At 40.1% G+C, this 22556-nt stretch overlaps 2 protein-coding genes across 3 annotated transcripts; both read right to left on the minus strand.

Annotated features, from left to right (window-relative positions):
* Positions 1 to 432: 432 nt before the first annotated feature.
* On the minus strand, positions 433 to 17967 carry LOC148082114 (phosphatidylinositol 4,5-bisphosphate 3-kinase catalytic subunit alpha isoform-like). Of its 2 annotated transcripts, XM_087789232.1 has the most exons (27): positions 17657 to 17967; positions 15206 to 15320; positions 14675 to 14778; positions 14433 to 14595; positions 13250 to 13459; positions 12996 to 13063; positions 12670 to 12798; positions 11536 to 11589; positions 10586 to 10695; positions 9839 to 9977; positions 9672 to 9757; positions 9087 to 9192; positions 8568 to 8720; positions 8363 to 8494; positions 7317 to 7441; positions 7156 to 7237; positions 6917 to 7081; positions 6725 to 6828; positions 6547 to 6646; positions 5905 to 5976; positions 5736 to 5842; positions 5052 to 5173; positions 4907 to 4985; positions 4649 to 4819; positions 4306 to 4575; positions 4084 to 4232; positions 433 to 2694 (listed from the first exon to the last, which is right to left on the minus strand). In XM_087789232.1, the coding sequence occupies exons 2-27, from the start codon at positions 15288 to 15290 to the stop codon at positions 2570 to 2572; spliced, it is 3210 nt and encodes a 1069-aa protein (XP_087645358.1). In that variant the 5' UTR covers positions 15291 to 15320; positions 17657 to 17967; the 3' UTR covers positions 433 to 2569. The 2 variants fall into 2 exon arrangements, with proteins under 2 accessions (XP_087645358.1, XP_087645357.1); XM_087789231.1 differs by having other exon boundaries at positions 4907 to 5173.
* A 1248-nt stretch (positions 17968 to 19215) lies between these two features.
* ppp1r35 (protein phosphatase 1, regulatory subunit 35) lies at positions 19216 to 22031 on the minus strand. The gene is made up of 6 exons (XM_087788123.1): positions 21898 to 22031; positions 21253 to 21430; positions 21082 to 21145; positions 20885 to 21003; positions 20729 to 20819; positions 19216 to 19602 (listed from the first exon to the last, which is right to left on the minus strand). Exons 2-6 carry the CDS (start codon positions 21427 to 21429, stop codon positions 19310 to 19312), a joined length of 744 nt encoding a protein of 247 aa, XP_087644249.1. The 5' UTR covers position 21430; positions 21898 to 22031; the 3' UTR covers positions 19216 to 19309.
* Between the last annotated feature and the right edge of the window lie 525 nt (positions 22032 to 22556).

A 22556-nucleotide genomic window follows, 5' to 3' on the forward strand; every position in this document is an offset into this window, starting at 1 on the left:
AGAAAGCATAACATCCATTCTTACACTCTTTGAGCAAAACCTTTTAAATTGATGAAGTTGTCGGCCTTTTCATCTCTTTTCTTTCACCTAAACGTTGCTAACATGTCTTGACAAGAAGAAGCTGACTCTGATCCAGCCTTACACCCCCGCTCGGGCTCTGAGGAGAGAAATCCTTCCAGACTGAGGCTCCTAAGCTTTGGAACTATCTTCCTCGCGCTTTACAAATAACTATAACTTACTTACTTACTTCACAACAAATCCAACAAAAAGGGCTTGTTCTGCATTTAAGTTAATGAATATATACCTATACAAACACATATTAATTTCCTTTTTAAAACATAAATTCCAGGACACATCTTAACTACACTCTTTGCTTTTCTCTGGCATTAAATACATCTTATCTACATTAAAGACAATCTTTTGTCATTTGTAAGTGCTTTTATTTTATAGTCAAACCGAGACAGTTCATACAACAGTGGCAGAAACAGTTTTTGTCCTTTTTGGCTCGGACAGCCTTGAAAAACATCAAACAAGTGACCTCTGGTCAAGTTTGATCGCAGAATACATCGTTCCGCTCTGGGTCTGTAATTCTGTGTCAACATCTCCAAACATTTCAGTCATAAAAGAATACAAACAATACTGTAAAACTGGCAGCCTTCAGTCAATCAATCAAAACACCCACTACACACTTCACAACAGTAACAGGTAAGAATGTCGCACATCAACGAATGAAAACACACCATGCAGCAGGTGCACGGCCAGAGCACAGACATGAACTTTTGCCCTGAGTAGAGAATTAAATAACATAACCTTCCACATTAAGGGGTGCGGACCCACAATGCATTGTTTCCGTGGAGCACAATTGTCATCAGCCGTACATTTGTTTGGAGCCGCTGAAATGTTAAACGATAATAATTTGGTTCAAGGAAAATACTTTAATATTTAAAGATTTCAGTCAGTTTAAAAATGAATTTATGATTGTAAACCCCTTAATAAATAGAAAATACATCTTGATCCATTCCGGTCCAGGTGAGAAGAAGAAACGTTGAAAGCTACATTTTGTAAATCCGATCGATGCTACGTCTGAAGTGGAAGGATTTTCTTGTAGATTTTTTTTTCAAATCAAAGACACTTTGTTTTTTACATAGCGATGGAATCCTTCAACTGTGATAAAGAACAGCAACAAAAACATTCACAGTACAAACAGATAATACATTTGTTGTAATTCTGGCTACTTTCAGTAAAGATTTGTGTGACTTTTGTAGCACAGTCCTCGTCTCTTTTAACACACACAAGCAAGAAGTAAAGTTGCAAGAGAAAATGTGTGAATCCTTTTAGATAGCTAAGTATAAATTGTCCATAAAATGATCTTTCTCTACAGATTATAGCAGCCTGTTTTTTTTTAAACGTCTGGTACAACCAAAGGTTCATATGTTTGAATATAACGTAGGAAGAAAAATACAAGAGTTTAATTTAAGAGATATCTAGACGTTGTAATAGCGACTTCTAATATTAATAAATATGAGATTGTATTGAGCAAAAAATGTGCTTTTAGGAATTCCATGTTTCTTTTCTGTGTGTTAGTCACATGAGTAACTACTCGATTGAGAACTATCTAGTCTAGACAGATAGATTAATCCATAGTTCAATTGAATTTCTTAATTTTGGGGTGGATTTATATATAATAGAATATGATATAATATTTAAAAGAAACTGTTGTTACAAGAAAACAAAGCTGCTCTTGTCATTTTTGACAATCCTATACCCAACAACAATAGACAAACATTGCCTTCTTATGATAATATAATAAATGTGATTGTGCATTTTTAGTTTAAGACGACGGCGTTTGTTTATTTTCATGTTTCGGATTCAGACACATTTTTTTTATGACAAATTGAGGCAGAAACTATGTGGTTGTTTTCATCCTCAGTAATAAAATAATTTCACGCAACATAACATAATGAACATATATATGTGCTTACAGCGACAAATACTGAGCGGTAATGGAAATAAAGACATTAGTGAGAGAAGAACACGTTTAATTACAGAAGTAATTGTTGTTAATAATAGTTGCATTAACTTAAACCATTTAGATTTTGAACTACTCAACACAAAACTACTTTTTCCACTCAGAGCTATAGAGTAAAAGAGGGCTACAAGAAGATGTGATTTATTTTTTTTTATCTATAAAAAATCTTCTTCTGATACAATAAGGCCCTGGGAAGTAAATAATACTATGGTTTGTGCTACCGGATGTGTCCAAATCGCAGGCCTCTGATTGTCGACTCCAATGATCCGTCCTCTGATTGTATTTATTGCTTCAACAGCATCACAGTCGGCTGGTTTCCAATTAAAAGAGACTTCAATTCTACAAAAACCTAAGCTGTTACTGGTTTGTTTTAAATCCTGGAAGACAATTATGACATCATCATTGCAACTTTGGGATCCTCATCACCCGCGCCGCCCCCCCGCCCCACGACTCCTAACCCTGAGATTTACATTGCCATTACAAACATTCCACCAGCCCCGTCCTTCGCAGATACCATGTTTGTGCGTCTCTTTGTACGTCTTAGTGGTCGTTAGGCATGTGTCTTATGGTGTGAAAGATCCAGTCCATCTTTGTACTCCAGCCACCGTGGTGAGCGTCATTCATCTGCTTTGTAAAATATTCCAAAGCCTCTTGTTGGCTCTTTTCTGGAGCACAGACACACAAAATCATGATTAAGCAAAGACACACAAACACATGAGAGAGAAATGGACACACAGTTATAACAACACTTAAATACCCTCAACTTAATATACAACCTGAAGCCAGAATATTGTCTTATTTCACCCCAAAAACACTTACAAAATACCCTCAATCAGGGTTTTATCATAACCAAAATCATTAAGTTATCATTGGTGATGGATTGATGAAGCTTCATTAAAGACTGGGTTCTTATTTTCAAAGTACACATGCTGGCTCTGTAAAATACTGCTTTGTACAGTTAGTCTACTTGAACCTCATTTGTAAACTGAGGGCGCCACCTACTGACCTACAATAAATAGGACAGTGAAGCATCGTCAGCCCATCACTGACCATCACTTAGCAGTTGTCATAGTTATTGATAAACTATTGGAATATTTGTTCCACACAATACTGTATCAATATTAAACAGTACAGTGTATTGATTTAATGTATACATATTAATTAATAATTTACAATTAACATGCAAATAATTACGAAGTTTGTTTATTTTGTGTTGCAATTAAACTTCCGTCTGCTAGATGGCAGCAGTCATATCCTCTACAGTAAAGAAAAAATGAAATTCTGCGAGTGTAACGGGCGATACAGTCGACTCCAGCTGCTTTTAAAATTGATGTTTGGACATATTTTGCTTTCAAAACAAATGAAACAGGTAGAGAAAGAGTCATGTGGTCTGTAAATTCTGCAACACCAGAGTCAGGTACTTGGACAATACTACAAATATATCCTTATTCTTGCAGTATGACAATATATCGTTGCCTTTATTGTTATACATATTGTGTTGTGAGATTCTTCACAAAACACAACCCTAGTATCAGGAGGTGTAAACTCATCTTGAAAAACAGAATATGACCTCCAGGCCCTGTAATCTGTTCCTTTTGTGAGTCCATTATAACAACAAGTATAGATTTTAAGCTTGTTTTTAGCGGTTTAACGAATAACAAGCAGTACAGACAGGAAGTACTCAAGGTCTATACTGTGTACACTGGTAACGCTTGCGATATTTACCTTGAGTACTTCCTGTATGCATTGCTTGTTATTCTTTATATTTAAATGGTTTACGTATCTTTTTGGACAAAGATGAAAACAGACCACTGAGCTCCAGTCGCTACATTAAAATTGATGGACATCTTTGCCTATAACTCTAAAAGCTATTCAATTGAACCTCCTCCTGAGCTCCAAAAAAACGGACACTGCTTTGTCAAGCTTCATCAAACCATCACTAGTTGCAAATGCACTGATTTAAAAATATTCAAGCCGTCCATGAAAGCTGGTGATAAACATTAAACATGGGGATAAGAAGGAGAGAGAAACATGTGGATCACTCGAGGTCTTACCCAGTGCAAGTGTCTTCCTCAGATATGCTATATCGTCAAAGCTTTGCAGTTCTGGCATCCCACAGCCCAGCAGCAGGGAGAAGAGGTTTATGAAGAGGCTGGCGTGCTGTCGGATCGCCAGATACGCCTTGTAGCACATCTCCTGAAACCTACACCGAGACAAGTGGCAACGTTAGAGTAAGTAAGTACATTCCAAGGCAGAGGCAAGCCAAGTAGGACCACCTTTCAAACTCTTTGGTTTTCGTGGACTCCTGCACTCCCTTGCTAATGACGATCAGGAAGTCCTGAGTCAGCACAAAGGGGACTCGTTCCCGCTTGTAGCCAAACTTCTTCTTTTTGTGATCCAGAAAGTGACCAAAGTCAATGTGAAACAGCTGGCCGTTCTCCTTCACCATGATGTTGGAGTTGTGCCGGTCACCGATGCCCAGAATGAACGTGGCCACACAGTAACCTGCACATGAACGGGTGAACAGGTCAATGGCCCGGTCGTACCTACGAGACAGACACGCCCGGAGTCAGACGGACAGAAAGATTCGCGGTGGACGGGCAGACTTTGGATACTGACGCCTCCCCTCGGTTCTTGTCCTTGATCCAGTGGTGCAGCGTGTTGGAGTTGAACTGCAGCGCCCCCTTGAGACCACCTTTGCACTGAATTTGCATGATGGTGAAACTGTTCTTTACCACCTCGATGAGACCCACGCAGTCTCCAATGGACAGACACCCGTACGGCAACATGCTGAAGATCACAAACAGAGACTCACAGTAGTAAAACCAACAACACACGACAGACCAGATAAACTATGGACAGGACTCCTGATCTAACCGTAGGTCCAGACCCTGGTTCTGCCAGATGTTCTCCATGATCTTTATGATCTGCAGTGTCAGCATGTCCTGCCGCAGGTCTAAAACCACATAAGAACAAATCAATCTCAAACTTATTTTAAGGGAGGATCGAACAATATACCCACCGTCACCGTTCTTAAAGATAATCTCATTGTTGGCAAAAAGCAGCTCAGACATGATGTCAGGATTCTCCCAGTTTAACCACAGGGGGCGCTTCGCCGAAGACATGATTCTGCACTCCTCGAGCCTGCCAACATACGCCTCCAGTTAGACAAAGTATAAAATGTTTATGTCGTTTATCAATAATAAGTCAGGGATGTCAAACTCAATAATGCCAATTTTATATAAATAATACCAGTAATAAAGAGTGCGAGCCGCCAGGGGCGCTAGAGGGGCCTAAGAACATTTGAGGGAAGGGAAGAGTGTATTTTAAATAAAATGATATAATACTATTAACCATTTGCTCTGAAAATACAACGTGCTCTTCTTGTCTTGATCTTTGGATTCTCAAGTTTCAGATTGTAACTCAACCAAGTAGATCGTACTTCGCTAGTAAGCAGGAATTACACAAGGTTTCTGACCAAAGAAGCATATCAACAGTGAAAGAGAAAACAGTGACGAGGATTCTCCTTCCAGAAAAGATAAGATCTCATGTTCATCTTAAAAGGAAAAATACAAGGCATCATAAATCAATACAAAAAAATGACTAACATTGCCCAAAATGCAAACCAAAGACCCATATAAATAATAAATATTAAAAAGTGAATGAAACTAAGGAAAGAAATTTAAATGTATTCTTTATTTATCACCTGAGGTTCCCCAGCTGGTGCACTGGGTTCAGGGGTGACACAAAACCCTGGAGCGCTTCCATGTAGTCTGGTCGAGACATGTGTTCCACCAGGAACTTCATCTGAGTCTGTGAGCCGATCAGAACAAAATCAAATATGACAACATGTACAGTTTTGTGTTCATTTCCACCTTCTGTGTCTCATCCTTCTTTTCTTGCTTCAGTGTGTCTGTCAGGTTCACTAGTTTATCCATCGCCTCCACCTGCACACAAACATTTTGACGTTCTCCACTCCAAGCTAACCCACTGGTGCCTTCAGGTGCATCGTGATTCCTTGTGATGCGTTGGATAACATGATGGATTCGAGTTCAGGGCCAAGGTTTTCTCGAAAGAGTGTCTAAGTTCTAATATATGGTCTCTGAATCTTGGACACCTGCTGTTTGAACTGCTCCCCTCAGGAAAATTTAATTTAATTTAATTTAATTTAATTTATCAGCCTCTTATTTTATTTTATATATCTTACTTTATTTCATTCCTTACTATGATGTTGTCGTGTTGTGTTTTCAAAACCACTAATAAACATGCTTTCATTTTGGGAGGCTAAGTAATAAGTGGGCAACACGACAATGTTAAGTGTGTATCAGTAGCTAGTTAAAAAAAAGGAGTACAAACAACATTAAAGGCCTAAACCTTAGAACTTTAAATAGTGTTTCTGGCTCCCCCTAGTGTTTGAACATTGTAATTTCAATAATGTTTATTCTCTGTGCGTTTCCATTTTGTTTCTTTTCCATTTCTTTACAAAACCAAATGTGTTGTGATGTGTCAGTACTTACCTGTCTGTTCAGGTGCTTCAGGTACATGCCACATGCTCTGCAGAAAGCCTCAAGCAGCAGACCGAAGCGTCGGTACACAGTCTTATTGTGCATCTCTGACCTGTTGAAAAGTGAATATACATAGATGGTGATATCAGCCATTACGTTTCTCTGCACTGGCATATGGTGCGGTGGTTACTTGAGGTGCCAGAAGAAGAAGTGTCCTATCCTCTGATTTGTCAGAGCTTTCTTGATGAGGAACCGGGCCAGAGGGTTGTCAAGGTACATCTCATACTTCAGCACCTGGAAATGTAGAAACGGCATCATCTTAGTTAATAATCCACTCAAGATGGTGAAAATACTGTTGCATCACAGATGCGTTTTCAAGTACCTGGACGAGTTGCAGCAGGTACTGCGACAGCTTGTCGTCGGTCAGGCCTTGAACCAAACAGCGCAGGGCGAACTCACGAACCGAGGGGTCAGGGAAGTTGCAGTCCAACAACTCCAGAGCAGATTCAGGTTCCATCAATGGCCACTCCTTTAATAAACAGTACATCTGGAACAGACAGGTTCACTGTCAATGAGGTGTTTTTCAGGTGAAACTTCCTGTAATTCATCAAGTAAGCGGACCTGAGATACTTCATCTCGCGAATTCCATTTCACTGCCTGAAGAAGTTTAGGAAGTGACTCTGGGATGTTGACACAGTAGTATCTGTAGATAAAGTAGAACCCGGGTGAGATTAAGAGAGTCCACTAGCTGTCACTCTCCTCAAGGATTGACTTTGTCTCACCTGTGTCTCCACAAAAAATCCTTCTCCTGCTCCGAAAGCTCGTAGAGAGGATCTTTGGAGCAAAGAACTCTGAGCTGCTCTGCATCTCCAGCGGAGGCACTGCTGTCACAGGCCAGACGACTGCTCTGAAGACCACAGACATGCAGGAGATTTACAGACAGAAAAGAAAACATGGAATGCCGAAAAGCAATTTTTTGTCAGTAAAAGTCATAGCTATTAACTTAAAGGACAAATAATAATTAAAGTGTCTTAAATAGATGTTGGACCTTTATTGTACTCATCAGTTTGTGTCTGTCTGTACAAAACTCTCTTTTCATTGAAATATTCATATTAGAAAATGTGCTTAATCCCCGCCCACTTTTTTTCTGGAGATTAAATAGTTTTTAGCATAAACACACCCACTCTGCTGTGATTGTTTTCTAGGTTTGTCTCCAACTTCAAGTGACTCGTTGTTTAAACAAAGCAGGTGTGATTACAGCTGGCTGGAGGAGGAGTGATAGCATTATTGCATCATAATGGGCTTCACCCTTGTAACCTCTCGTTTGCCGTGATTTAAGACGGGGAAGAACTTTATACAGTAAAAACGTCAGAACATGGTCATGATGAGAGACTTATTGCATCTTGGAGAGAAAGACTTTAATATTTGAAATATATGTGATTCAGGAAAGTTGGGTTTTCACATTAGTTGCTCTTTAAATTCAACCATATTTTTCTTATCATCATCAGGTATCAACGTTTTATACATCCATCCATCCCTCCCTCCCTCCGCGATTCAATACCAGTTAAAAATTGCAAAGAAATATGAGATAAATTCTTCATTATAATGACTTGTGATAAATCCTCCTTCAAGAGGATCCTTTACAGAAAGTAAAACAAGAAAATTATGAATGTCAATATTGAGCATCGAGCAGTTTTGTATTGAAAAATAAAATGTTGACATTTATCATGATTGAATGAAGGGATGTGAGACATTTAGTTAAGTTAACAAAGGATAGCAGACGGATACAAGTAAACATTGTGACCCAGTAATGGAAAAAAACAGGTACCAGTCCATGGCAGTAGTTGTAGCCCAGCTCTCGGCTGATGGTCCAGTTGGCGTGCTCCTCGATTTGCTGCTCGTCAGGAAAGACCACCATTTGGTTGAACCAAGAGAACTCAAGCTCTACACATGGAGTCTCCTGCAGGGAAAACACATGATCAAGAGAAATGCACCAGTCCTCATGAGGCTTCTCGAGAAAGTAGGGGAGATACCTTGTTGGGATTGGAACCTGCAACCCCTATGGGATTAAGTAGGTCCTCCAAGCCATGGGGTACAGGCCACAGCCCCAAAGCCACCTTTCCCGCCACCAGGATGTCCTTGTAGTCAAAGAGGTTTACGTTTCCCCAGGCCAGAGGACAATGCTCCTGTGCAGGAGACACAGTCACGTCTCAACTCACCCACTGCTGTGCTAATGGCAGATTTTTAAATCACGTGGTGGTTTGATTGATGGTGGAGGATAAGTAATGAATGGTCAGACCTGCCCGGGATGATTGACGGAAAAACTGAAATCATACAGTTTCACTCTACGCGGAAGACTTTCTCTACAGACAAACACACAGAAGAGTGGGAGACAAGAGTATTCCGAGCGTGAGAAACCGACAACATGGTACAGGGAGGGTTTAGTGAGATCCAGGTGTGGTGACAGTGAGACAGACGAGGAAAATAGGATGAGATTGTTGGAGCAATGAAAAGGGCCTTGATTCAAAAATGCTGCTTCATTTCCATTATACCTCCTTGGCACCTTTCCTTCCCTTGACTGAGCAGATGGACAGGCAGAGTCTGGCTGAGCGTGGTAGGTCAGCCAGGTACAGGTCATAGGTCAGCCATTCATTCCACCTAGGCACAAAAATGTGTAGTTTAACCATTAGACTTATTCTGCCTGATGAGCTCAGACTAGAAGAAATTGTTAGTTTTAGTTACGGTTCAAATAAATATGGTCACAATCCTTTTTATTGCACTCGCTCTTCTTCATCAAAAACTATCCAGAAATGGTTCAAAATGTCACTGATATCACTCAAAACTTGCTCAGCCATGATGGTTTTTGTCTGTGTTTCACTCATTATGTCACAAATTGTTGATCGTTTAACCTCCAACCAAACATTGCCATCACTTACATCACAATTTCATTTATGGTAGTAAATTTAACAGGACATTGTATTTATTCATTGGTCAACAGAGAATAAGAAACAGTAATTGTTAATGGTAATAAAATCACAGACCCTTCAAGTACATAAACTACAGTATTTCTACCAATAGTGTTTTCTGTCTTTCGTGTTAATTCGTGTTAACTATTGTACGTTGAAAGTGTGTGTCACCTTGGGTTGGAGCAGGGCACTCTCTGAGTATTGACATTGTCACAAAGAGGCTCTCCTCCGTGATAGATCCCCGTCCGAACATATATCTGCACAAAACATTATTTTTAAAACATTTTTGTTGCGAAAGACCAAGTCAGTTGTTGTGAGGATCCACTACAAACACACACCTTATCGATGTCTCTGATGTTGACGTTGACATAAGTGGCACAGAGCAGCCGGACCCTCAGGAGTGTGTTGAAGGCCCACAAAGAACGTGGAGAACAGTCGCTCCCTGCAGGACAAGGTGAAGGCTGCGGTGTGCGCCGGCTTTAACACACACGGAAATAACAATTGGTGTTATTGGAACACAATAGAGTTGAATCAATTAAAAATATTAAGTACGATTCTTTTATTAAGGATAAGGCAAATTCCGAAAAAGTAAAAAATAAATAAATAAGTGTCTCCCACTTCCTTTAAAAAATAAAATATACATTTACAGTATATCAAAAACTTTCTAGCAGTAAATTAAAACATAGTAACCGCCGAACAAAACAGTAAAAAGGGAACCAATACCTTGTTTATAAAGTAGTAAGCTACACAAAAAGTCTGGTGTTTAAAAAGGGCATGAAGATGGACCAACATGTGCAAAGCAAATGAAAGTCAAAGTCCTAAACTGTTAAGACATGATTACAAATATTTAGTTTGTTCAGTTTTGTCTTGCAATTAAACTTCAGGCCGCTAGATGGCAGGCATTACGTCCTCCACAGCAGACGGAAAGAAGTATGGGAATCTATCATATTCAGTTGTATCCTGAACAAGAATAGTTTTGAGAGCTGAGTAAATCCTATTGAATAGTATCCTGGGATTAGTGTGTCTCACTCATAGAGCAAGAAGCTAAACACTTTACTGATGTCACAACTTGTCACAACTTTTACCTGTACGACGGTGTGACGAAGCCAGAGGCCGGCAGCTGAGAGTAGAGGCTCTCTTTGGACACGAGCATCAGGTGAGGAAGACGACCAACAATAATGCAGGAGCGGATGTACTGCACATCAAGTAGAGGGAGATTTAAAAATATGCCTTTTAGTGCATGAAAAAAAAACGTTTTCAGTTTTAACCAATATTTTGTTTAATTTTTTTGTTCCATTTAAAAATATTTAGATAAACAGAAAGATCAGAAGCCAGAGATAAAAAAAATAAATAAACAAAGATGCAGAAACATGGTCATAAATTGGACATTGTACAGGTTGATCAGGAGGACTGGCTCAGTGGTTGAAGCTGCACTCACTGGTGACAGTTGCAGAGAGGAGATCACTTGACAAACTACTGTCCATCATGGATGATGAAAGTCATCCTCTCAACACTGTCATCAGTGAGCAGAGAAAAAGACGGAGTGAACGAATGCTCTGTGTTGCTGTGTGCTGGCTTGTAAAACTATTTCCCAAAGGAGACCTCCAGATGGATCATAAAGTTTTATCTCTCTCTCACCCACTCACACTCACTCTCTCACTTTCTCTCTTTCTCACACACCCTCTCTCTCTCACACACACACTCTTTCTCACACTATCTCTCTCTCTCGCACACTCAAACAATTCCAATATGTTGGACAACTGCTAACTTAAAATGTATTAGATGTGATGCTTAATGACCTCATGGATTTCCAGTGACATGTTCTGCTTCTAAGGTCAGACAACACGTGTGTGTCGATATAATCCTGGTTGCAATCCACTGTACATATTAATCCAATATGAGTCCTGTTCTTCATCTTCCTTGTATTACTTTTATAAATGACTATGTGACCTGACACAACTTATGAGCGCAGCGGATATTGTGGCTGGTGATGTGAAGAACATCGATGAATGGGTATTGTTTGAATTAGTATTACCTTGTATTGGCTGAGAGGATACTTCTCCAACAGGTACTCATCACAACCACACACCTGGAGATGGAAAACAGGATCAAAATAAGTCAAAAAGAAAGGGAAAAATAAAACAACTTGTGCCCATCCCTTCAGCGAACTCTACCACCATCAGTCCCTCTGAGATTCTGTCCTTGACTCATTTTTTAATCCTGCTTCTATCAATGATTTTCCCAAGTAAAGAATTCTTCATGGCCTCATCCATGTTTGTTTTGGGTTATTTTTTTCACTTCTTACTGGTTTCATACTTGTGGGGCATAAGCACTTAATAAATTCTTCACGACTGGATCAAGGTGTTCAAGCTCATGATAGTGTTTGACTCCCTCTTTAGCTTCACAATGATGTTCAAATGCTTTCCCCCTAAATAATGGCTGCAACATTTCTTTCTGTCTACCACAATCCAAACAGCCATTCAGCTATCGTCCAATGGGTCACAACCAGAATCCAGAGCAAATATCTCTGGACCTTCCTCTTTTTAAAAACCTTTTCCAGCTCTTTTGTGAGGACACCAAGGTGTTTTCGAGGGCCAAACAAGAGTCGTAGTCTATCCAAAGTGTCCTGGCTCTGCCCTGTGGACTCCCCTAAGTTAGACATACCAAGAAAAGGACTCCGTCCAATCACTCCAGAGCAGGTACTAGCCCTTCATCTGTAGGGGTTAACCCCAATGTTTAGGGTTTTTTGACACCCACGCAGATTTCTGACTCTCCTCACTCTTGGTTCTAATGCCTGAGCCGTTGGATAAGTGCAACCTTGTTAAGATGGCTGTTCTAAGTGTTGCATCCCAAGCTCCTTCCCCGCAAAAGAGCTCACATTTTACATCCCAAAAGTCGGAGGAGGAATCCTGGGATCGGTCTGAGCCTCAACAAAAGACACTGACTGAGCAGACTATTATGATTCCTCTCCCAGGCGATGAGCCAACTATAGGAGTACCTTAAAAAAGAAACTTTATCCATTGTTCGTGGCCAAACTTTCTACGTTATGTTTTGGTGATAAAATACCACCTACCCCATTTCATGATATCAACATCACTTTGAGACAAAGAATAAAATAAAAACAACACCGATAGACAGATGAGGAGTATCAGCCTGAAGGCGAGTCTACCTTGAGTATGTACTGTCCCTGGTACTCCTGCACACATAGTCGCAGCTGCTGAGGGGAGAGATGCATCGACCGGCTTTTCTTTCTGATGGACTCTGCGATTAACTGCTCCGGAAGACTGTCGTGAGTGACCTGAACACACACGAGATTTCGAATTAGTCAGTGGGTTTACACACATTTAGTTGATACGATTGATCACACATTCTTCCATTGGTAAATAAAAAGATTGATGGGTGGCGTAGTGGTCAGGAGTATTGACCCGGAGCAAGATTGCTGTGTTTTTCTTCCAGCTTAATGAGCCCCCGTGTCATTCCTTTGTGGGTCTTTACCTTCAGTGTGTATTTCTGTTTGGAATTGGATGGAGAAACAATCACCCATATGGTCACAATCAACCGTCCTGTGGAGACACAAATCATAGTGTTCACTCGAGAAAGTAACAGTATTATAGCAGTCATTTGTGAGAATAGTAAAGGTTGATCATATGGGGTTTGAGTGGCAGAGATGAAGATACTAAAATACTTAAAAGGACGAGGGGTTTGTATCAGTTATGTTGAGAGACAAAGTAAGAGGGTCCAGCGTTCACCTTTGTCCAGCTTGCTGTAGATATGCTGCGGGAGTTGGGGGCTGGATTCCAGATTGGGGGGATACACGTACAGGGCTTGGCTGTGGGCCCCACCGCCCTCCCTTTCCTCCATCGCTTCTCTGCACACACTCAATATCGCTCGACGAAAGTCCTGAATTTCTGGGTCCTTCATCATCTCAAACTCGCAGACTGGCATCCCGATAGCAAAACCTGCACACAGTCAAGATCCAACTCAGTACAATCAGGTTATCTTGATACTAGACCAGGGGTAACCTATCGTGATGACACCGTGAGATACACTATGAGCACTGTTACTCTAACTTTGACAATCCTTTAGGCAGGAACAAAGGTTGCCTTCTAATGGTTTACAATCGCTAAATGAAATATGGATATTGATTGGGACCTTGGGGGAATTGTCTGTAGGTATAAGTGTGTGTGTGAATAGTTGTATGTCTTTGGTGACCTGGGACGGACTGGCTTCCTGTCCAGGGTGTCCCCTGTCTCCTGTCCCCGAAGAAACTGGGATAGACCCCCCCTGACTCCCATAATGAAATAAGCGGTAGAATATGGATGGATGGGTCATTTACAATCATTATCAATGATTTCATCAGATAGGAAAAATGAAATCGCACCTTAAACGTCGCTTAATGTGATCGCTATTAATATTATTAATCATTAATCAAACGCAAAGGGAGAGGAAGATTGTTCCAAAGCTTAGGAGCAACAGCCTGGAAGGATTTCTCTCCTCTTTCATCAGATCAGTGATGAAAGGTGGAGCCTGACAATGAATAGATCTGAAAGTAAGAACCAGAATTTTAAAATTGATCCTGAAAGAAACTGGCAGCCAGTGAAGAGTTTTAAGGATCAGGGAAATGTGAGTTCTTCTACTAGAGCGGATCAGAATTCTTGCTGCAGAGCTTTGTATTAACTGAAGGTGAGACAGCTCCTTCTTGTTTAGACACGGAAATAAACTGTTGTCCAAATGAGAAGACACAAACGCATGGATTATAAGCTCCAGATCGTGTTGTGACATCATTTTCCTAAGTGATTTTTCTCAGTTGAAGTAAACAGATCTTACTCAGACTTATTTATCCTTTGGTGCATCTTAGGTCTCTTGCCTTGATTATCCTTTCATGATATAACATTGACGTTTAATTGAGTGTGTTTATTTCAGGTAAATTACCAATTTCTCGGTTCAAGATCTTTTCCTCTCTGTTACCGAGCGGTTCGATAACTTTGAGAATGGGATGAAACAGCCTGAGATCACACAGGCGCCTGGTCTCGTCGTAAAACTCCTCCCTCTCAGCCTCCTGCGTGACCCCCACAAATATATAGCTGGACTCCTCCTGAGGGTTAAAGACAGGGTCGTGAAAAGAGGTCGTACATGGAAGTAAAAGATGGTCATCGGAGTTGAAGGCGTCATACCTGGAGGAGATGATACAGAGGATACTTCCTTGCCTCTGTGAAAAGCTGCTGCTTGATACTGATTAAAGGGGTTTCTCTGAGACACTCCAGACTCACCATCATCCCTGAGTACACAAAACCACAAAGACAGCAGACCACACACTTAACACCTTGGACGTCACCATGAAATCCAGCATCTCTATCCTTCAACCCTGTCTTGGAACCCGTAGTTGCCCAGCATTTGCTCATTTTCTGAGCTCGTTGACATCATACCGATTGAATTCTCTGCCTACATGTGTTCAGAGCAGGTACTGACGACATTTATCATTACTTTACTCAACTCTAAGTTCCAATTTGGGCACTGGTTCATTGCATGTTTGGCTGGGACAATCCACCAGACCTTCTAAGGATCAGTGTCGGCCCCAAACAATCCACCACCGTAAGGTAGGGTTAAACTAAAATGTTAAAAAGTGTACCACCTGAGTGTAAGCCCACAACGGCATGGAGATGGGAAATATCAGTGAAATACAAACCATGAAAAGAGATTTATACCATTAGGTAAGCAGCAGTCCACCAGGATCCGTGGGGGCATTAGGTGGAGCCCCCACAGCTCCCCCGATGAAGGCCTGGGCACCATCTTGACCTCGATAACTCTTCAGCAAACCATCTAGGGAAAGGAAAGATTTGAAAACACCAGGGTGGTTCTTTAGAAATATCGTTTTTTTTTTTGTTAGAGCGAAATTAGAAATTAGAGTTTCTGAGCCTTGTGTAAGGCACATTAGAGATGAATTGCTTACTTATCAGATATGAAACTAATTGTCCATTAATATTGCCAGTGTAGTGCAAGATTGATTAGTCATTGATTGTCTTAGTTGAATTAGATTTCATTTGGCACATGACAAATGTATGTAACACACAAGCTCCATTCCCTGAACACCCTGGGCCCTCAACCACCTCCAAGGTTTGGGATTTGTTTCCTTGAGGCACGTACAATAGCTTATATAAGGCACCGCTGGTGATAATGATGGTTGTCTGATCCTAATCTAATGCATGTGCACTTTTAGTCCTGAATTCCTTCCAGACAATGATTCATCTGTTCTGACAGGACATGCGTGCCCTTTGACCCTTACTACCATATGGATATCATAATCACAGTGATCTTTATGAGTCATTATGCAGAGGTTAAATGAGGCTAAAACCAGATTATTTTAGTATATAATCTGAGGTGAATACCTAATCTAACACACAATATGATTTGTTTGTGTCAAAAACACTCAGCTACAGTTTGCAGCATAGCTCAGATAGTACATAGGAAGACAATTATCCCGAAGATTGGTCATGGGATAGCAATTTACATCACAGCCTACTGCCGCCAGTATTAGAGAGTGTTGGGTAAAATATGTGACTAAATTTAAGGAAGGAGAGAGAGCACTTTCACTCTTCTTCCTTCTGGGAAGCGACTGCGGATCATCCAGAGTAGAACTACCAAACTGAGGAACAGCTTTGTTCCCTCAGCTGTTAGACTGATGAACATAGTCCTGCTCTATAGACAGTATGTATTGTACTTGACTGTATTATTATTACTATTATCATTGCTATTGCACATGGTTTGAGTTGCTGTTTCTCCGGGGTTGCTGTTATGTTGCCGTTCTTCAGGCTCCAATATAAATGTAGCTTTATTGCCAGTAAATGGGATGGTAATTTTAACTTCATCAAAAAAAGAACTCAGTGTACAGACCATTGCTCGAGACAATACACAGAGCTCTGAACTTATTTACTTTGAGTGTGTTGCTTGCTGCATTTGTTTTCAGGTAAATTACCATTTTTTTCTTAAGAGCAGCTACTGACTACATTTATCATTACTTTACCAAACTCTAGTTTCAAATTCAAGATCACTGCTGACTGATTCTGCTTCAAAATAATACCTACATGTTTTTTCTACTTGCAAAGTCATGTAAAAAATAACCCAAATCCACTAACCTTTCCTACCCTTTATTAATCAAAGTAATTCATTCATTCTTTCCCATTAGATCTATCATGTTCTTTCAAAATCCAAACTCCATTGCAGTAACTCTGCCCCTTGAACTCCTCCTGCTCTTCTGTCCTGACGTTTTAAGTCAAAAAACAAAAAGCCCCCCCCAAAAAAATTGTCTTGCTTTATTAATCTTTGCTTTCTTTATTTGATTTAAGTTTCTTTATGAAAACATTTCAACTTTTATTATTGATAGAAATAGATGTTTTATTTGTAAAATGTCAGGATTCAGTAAAAAATATGTTCATCCTAAAATTAAAATAATAAAAATTACATTTGATGAAATAATCTGTGTATAATATGGATTAAAGCAAATAAGGTACACTGTTTTATATCTTCAACCAGATCTACAATAAATTGAGAAGTTTTTTACAGATGTACAGGTATATCATTTTGAGTATTTATAAGCTAGCATTGACACTAAGCATTGTGGTGTTTTCATAAAAATCTTTTTCAACATTTAAAAAGTATGGTTTCATTCTCTGGGTCAATCTGTCTATAACGGTCACCTCTGCATAAAACATCTGGAAAAGCCTGCACTCCACTTTCAGTAACATGTCAAAAGGACTCACTGTCTGACGTGTCATTTCAGATAAAGCTAGCTATACTTCCCAGCTAGCAAGTCCTTGACTTGAACAAAAACAACCCAACGTGTTAATCTTACTTAATCACATACGTCACATTGTGTGTTTGCTTCAAGTTTCTGACACACGTCTCACACATGTCACAGTTTCCTTCTCTGTACTACACTTTTTAATTTTCACCTCATACATGCCACACTTTTCTTTCAATTCCACTACACACACCTTCATCCCTCGTCTCTCTTATCGCCTTGATGACTTTCTTTGTTACCTAATCTTAAATCATCCTCCCATCCTATGGATCGCTCGTGAACTCACGGCACAGAGAAGGGTTGCTATGACAACAGTAGCAGCATCCCGTACCGTCTTTTGTTTCCATGTGTCACTTACCTTGAATATTCCCAGCAAACTGTCTGGTTTTACGGTCATCGCATCGCTGTCACTGCCCTGTCTGTCTCTGTCTTGGGAGCTGTCTTTGTCTCCGGCTATTCATCAGCTGGTGGCTCCATCGTTTCAGCGGCGGGCGGCTGCTCTCATAACAAAGAGAGGCTCCATCATAACCCCGTTACCGCTGACCTGCCTCCATCTATCATGCTGTCTCTCACTGATGGCCCGTCTTTCGATGTCAGCTGGTGAGACAGAGTGTGTGTGGTGTGTGTGGTGTGTGTGTGTGTGGCTGCTGCTTGTTGGCAGACAGAGATGAGAACAATATGTTGGAGGAAGAGGGTGCGGGGGGGTGGGGTGGCTAGAGAGAATGGGGAGGAAGGGGCTTTAGGTGTGGGCTCATCCTGTCGCTTTTAAAGGGCCAGTGTCCTAAATCAGAGAGAGCCGCAGCAGTAAACAGATTTAAGAGGAGCTATGTTACACCCCTTCTTTAAGGTGGAAAAAAACATCATCCCGTTGCTTTTGTTCAGGGTAATAAAAGGTATGAGACTGAGATATTTGTTGAAATTGTGTCATCAGAACCACATTTAAGCATCAGATCATAGTTAATACACTTTATAGCTCAAGTCGCACTTAATATAATCATACTTTTCTACGCTCAATGGGATTGATTGGGATGTACAGTCATGGAGGGAAAAAAAGATTGTTTAGGCAGCGAGAGTTCAGTTCACTGGAACTATGGGACCAAACCCAGGTTTTCAGACACACACTCACACAGTCCAATTCAGTACGACAACTTGAGTTTTCCAGGTGATGCCAATCCAAGCCTCGTCCATCAGATTATCGTTAGATTATTGTATTGTACTTTGTCAGTCAAGTCATTAATTTCTGAGTCCACTAGATGGCACTCTCTACAATCTATTATCTTGGACAGATACTATTACTAGCTATTGACTAGCGTATGGGTTGATGAGTAGTGATGGTCTGATGCAGTGTTATTTTTTTAAGAGTCCACTAGATGGCGGTCTCTGCACTTTTTTCCTTTGTTTTTGAACAACTGTTCTAATGAAACATATCACTTTTAAAGTGATGGCGCCACCTACTGACCGCTAAACAACATGACACTGTTTCATGAAGCTTCATCAGACCATCACTATTGATAAGGTCTAATGAAATAGATTTGTGATCAAGACCCCGTTTATTTTGAAGGACCACTAGATGTCACTCTAAGTTCCAAAATGATGCCAGGTTTCATTGAATTAGTAGATCAGAGCCTAACATTATAAAGCAAAGAGTGACATCTAGTGGCCTTTCTGAATAAAGACATTGTATCATGATACTTCATCAGACATTTCACGAGGCCTCATCAACCCCAACTCGACATCCATCAATCACTACTCGACATCCATTCCCTTAATTTGGTGATTTTCTGTCCCCCCAACAATTTTAATACCGTCGAATGTGGAATATTTAGGGCGGAGGAAATTCCTTGACGGAGTAAAGTGAACTGAATACGTCATTTAGAATATTTGGATGAGTGAGCAAAGACTTTCTGGTAAGGTTAGTAGAGTGGAATCATTTGTAATATTTATTAAATAATAACTTCTCTGAGCATTTTACACAACTTTAAAAAACACATATTAAGAAAACATCTCACGATCAAGACTCCCACCGCCTCTGCCGTATGTGCAGGTCAAAGGTGGATAACACAGGGAACGGGGAGGGACAAGGATATTTACACGGCGACTCCTCATCTGGTGGAAGGGCCACCTGTCTGTACAGGTCATGAGTCTTTAAGAAGTGGAGCGAGGGGGTGTCCTCTTCCCGCTCCCTGCACTGAGGTGCGGGCGGAGTCAACCGGTCCTGCCGGGCTTGACTGATCAGCTGATCCTCCTGGACTTTAATGCTGACCAGGGAGTTGAAGAGAAGTTTGGAACGAGTGATGTTAACTCCTGCAGAGAGAGAGAGAGAGGACCAATGTTATTATGATGGATGGATGGAAAAGAAGATGCAAATAAAGTGTAAACCTCCATTGGCAATTATTTTGTGTTCATCATGTTTCATTATGATAACATTCTTTCGTATCATTCTTAAGCACTAAAAAACTTGTAATGTGTATCTCAAAGGATTTAATAGTTTTGCCTGCTTGTTTTTCCAAATGACACTCGAGTCTCCAAGAAGGTTTGCCATAAATGCGTGTGGCATTGTTGCATGCAATTTTAAGTTTTATTGAACTTGTTCATAAACTGTTTATTTTCTTCTGGGATCGTTGTTCTTTGAAGTTGAGGTGTATTCTGGCTCTTAAGAACCCTGTGTTTCTTAGATTAAGAAGATCTCTCACTAGAGGAGAAACATTCAATTACACATTGATGTTTTCCACACACATCTGTATGTATGAGTTTATAGTACTACTATGACTATACCGTTAAACATTAATTAAACAGTGTGATTAATTAAGCTATAAAACAACATCAAATTCACTTTTTTTCATTTATTCACTGCAATAAATCCACATATATGCATATAAGGTAGAGACTGGTAGAAACACGTCACAACTTTTCCTGCACCGATCGTACGATACGTAGGAATTTTATAACAAAATGAGAACATATTATAATTTACTGGTTTCCCCTCCATTAAATCAAATAAAAGGTACAGGCTTTCTAACAACTACACATAAAAAATAAAAAAAAAACTCTGGAATTTGACACATTGTCATCTTCCGAAGCTTTGGTTTGATCTTAAGAAAGTAGTTAAGAACGTGTCTGGAAAACACTCAAATCTATGCGCTCTTTCGAAAGAGCCTTCATACGTGCTTAAAATCGCTTACATCTGGGATAATTGGCTATTAAGTACTTTCTTAGTAGACAACCATTTAAAACAGTGTTCGCAGTGTTTCTTTAAGTTGTTTTGAAAAAAAAGATTGTATTTTCTGTGATTAGTCTGTGATTCTTGACACAACAAGACGCTCGTTTAAGTCAAGATAAAAAAATAATCCTGTAAACTAATGGTAAATGTTTTCCATATGAAAGGTTGGGGACCCCTGATCTAAAGCATAAACATAAACAGTATTTATACCTTCAGTGGCTCTGGTGTCGATCAGCTTTTTGGTCCATTCTGAACTCTGAAGAGTCTTTTCAACACATTTTTGAGATTGAAACTCTGACGCCTACAATAGAAACACAGGTAAATATGGAGACAAACGTATTTAATTGTGTGATAAAGCAAGTCAACCTGCAGGGCCTCAATCTGTGCTTTCAGACAGAGCGTTGAGTTAAGTTCCACCCCGTCCAAACTGAACAGCGGATCATTGGACGCCGGAGACTCGTTCTGTGGACTCGGGGTAGGAGATGCTGCATGTGGTGGGATTGAAATAATCTTAACACCATTGATTTACTATTAAAACACAGAAGGTAGAGATGTCGACTGACCAGTTGTCTTCCGCCGACTTTTAGTGGAATTCTTGGATCTGAATTTATGTTCAGATGTGTTGACCTATGGATGATTCAAATAAAGCTTCAAATTATAGTAGGACACAAGTAGATCCGTTACACCAGTAACAAGACTGAAGGAAGACAAATACAACAGGTGAAGTCACTCACTTTCTCACTCCTCACTGTTTTTTTGGTCTGACCTTTGCCCTTGAGATCTGAATGTTGAGAATCCCCCACGAAGGACAGATCGAGTTCAGGATATTTGTTGGAGATGAAAGGATAAGAGGAGGGCTTTGGTGGCGAGGCATCCGTTCGGAGACAGAATGAAGAGGGTGAGTCCGCCATCCTGAAACATACATTTGTTTTGTTTATTAAACCACCAGCGAGTGACAAGGAACACTCAGCAGACTGTGAACTCAAAAAAGTACAGGGGGTCATTTAAAATAACGGATATCTTGTCAAATAAGTTTATACAACATCAAAAAAAACTATTATGATAGAACTTTTGAGGAGATATCACATTTGTTATTACCTTCAGTTGTATTTAAACAAGTGGTTTATTTAACGTTAACTGTAACAAAGACTGTCAAAAATGCAGCGTCAACATTCATATGAATATTGTCAAAGTTTCTTTTCTGCAACCTTGACTATGAGTTTTAATTCAAAAACCTCTCAATAACTGCGTCAGTTCTATAATGTTTGCGGCTGTGATGTCAATCCTCTTACTTAGGGTTTAGATAAATAAACATGTTAAAACAAGTCGCAAAAAAAGAGTTAACATACACGTTTAGGGATCTTTACAGAAGACTTTACCTTGCCTGGGAATAATGGTCAGGTGTGTAAATATTCTTAAGAAAACATAGTTCTTGTTCAGCTGTTTGAAAATACTCTTCTCTTCCGATTTCCCTCCGCTTGGTTACTAGATGACGTCACTACAGCTACCCCACACGGCCAAAAGGCACGGAATGCAGTTCAGTAAAGAAAAATGAAAAAAAGAGAAGGTAAGTAAGTAATAGTTATTTGTGAACCGCTTTAACGATCTAAAACAATACACAGTTGAAATCAATGAACCAATACACTGAGAGCCTGCACAAATAAAAACGTCTTCAGATGTTTCTTGAAGGAGTCAGTAGATCATCAAACACAGAGGGAGAGGAAGATCGTTCCAAAGCTTAGGAACAACAGCCTGGAAGGATTTCTCTCCTCTGGTCCTGAACCGTGTTCAGGAACCATCAGTAAATTCTGATCCACAGACCTCAGAGCCCGAGCTGGGGTGTAAGGCTGGATTAGATCGCTGATGTAAGGAGGAGCCTGACCATGAAAAGATCTGAAAGTAAGAACCAGAATTTTAAAGTTGATCCTGAAAGAAACTGGCAGCCAGTGAAGAGTTTTAAGGATCGGAGAAATGTGAGTTCTTCTACTAGAGCAGGTCAGAATTCTTGCTGCAGAGTTTTGTAATAACTGCAGGCAGA

The sequence above is a fragment of the Callionymus lyra genome, chromosome 4, assembly GCF_982586985.1.
Source record: "Callionymus lyra chromosome 4, fCalLyr1.hap1.1, whole genome shotgun sequence".
Classification (NCBI taxonomy): Eukaryota; Metazoa; Chordata; class Actinopteri; order Syngnathiformes; family Callionymidae; genus Callionymus; species Callionymus lyra.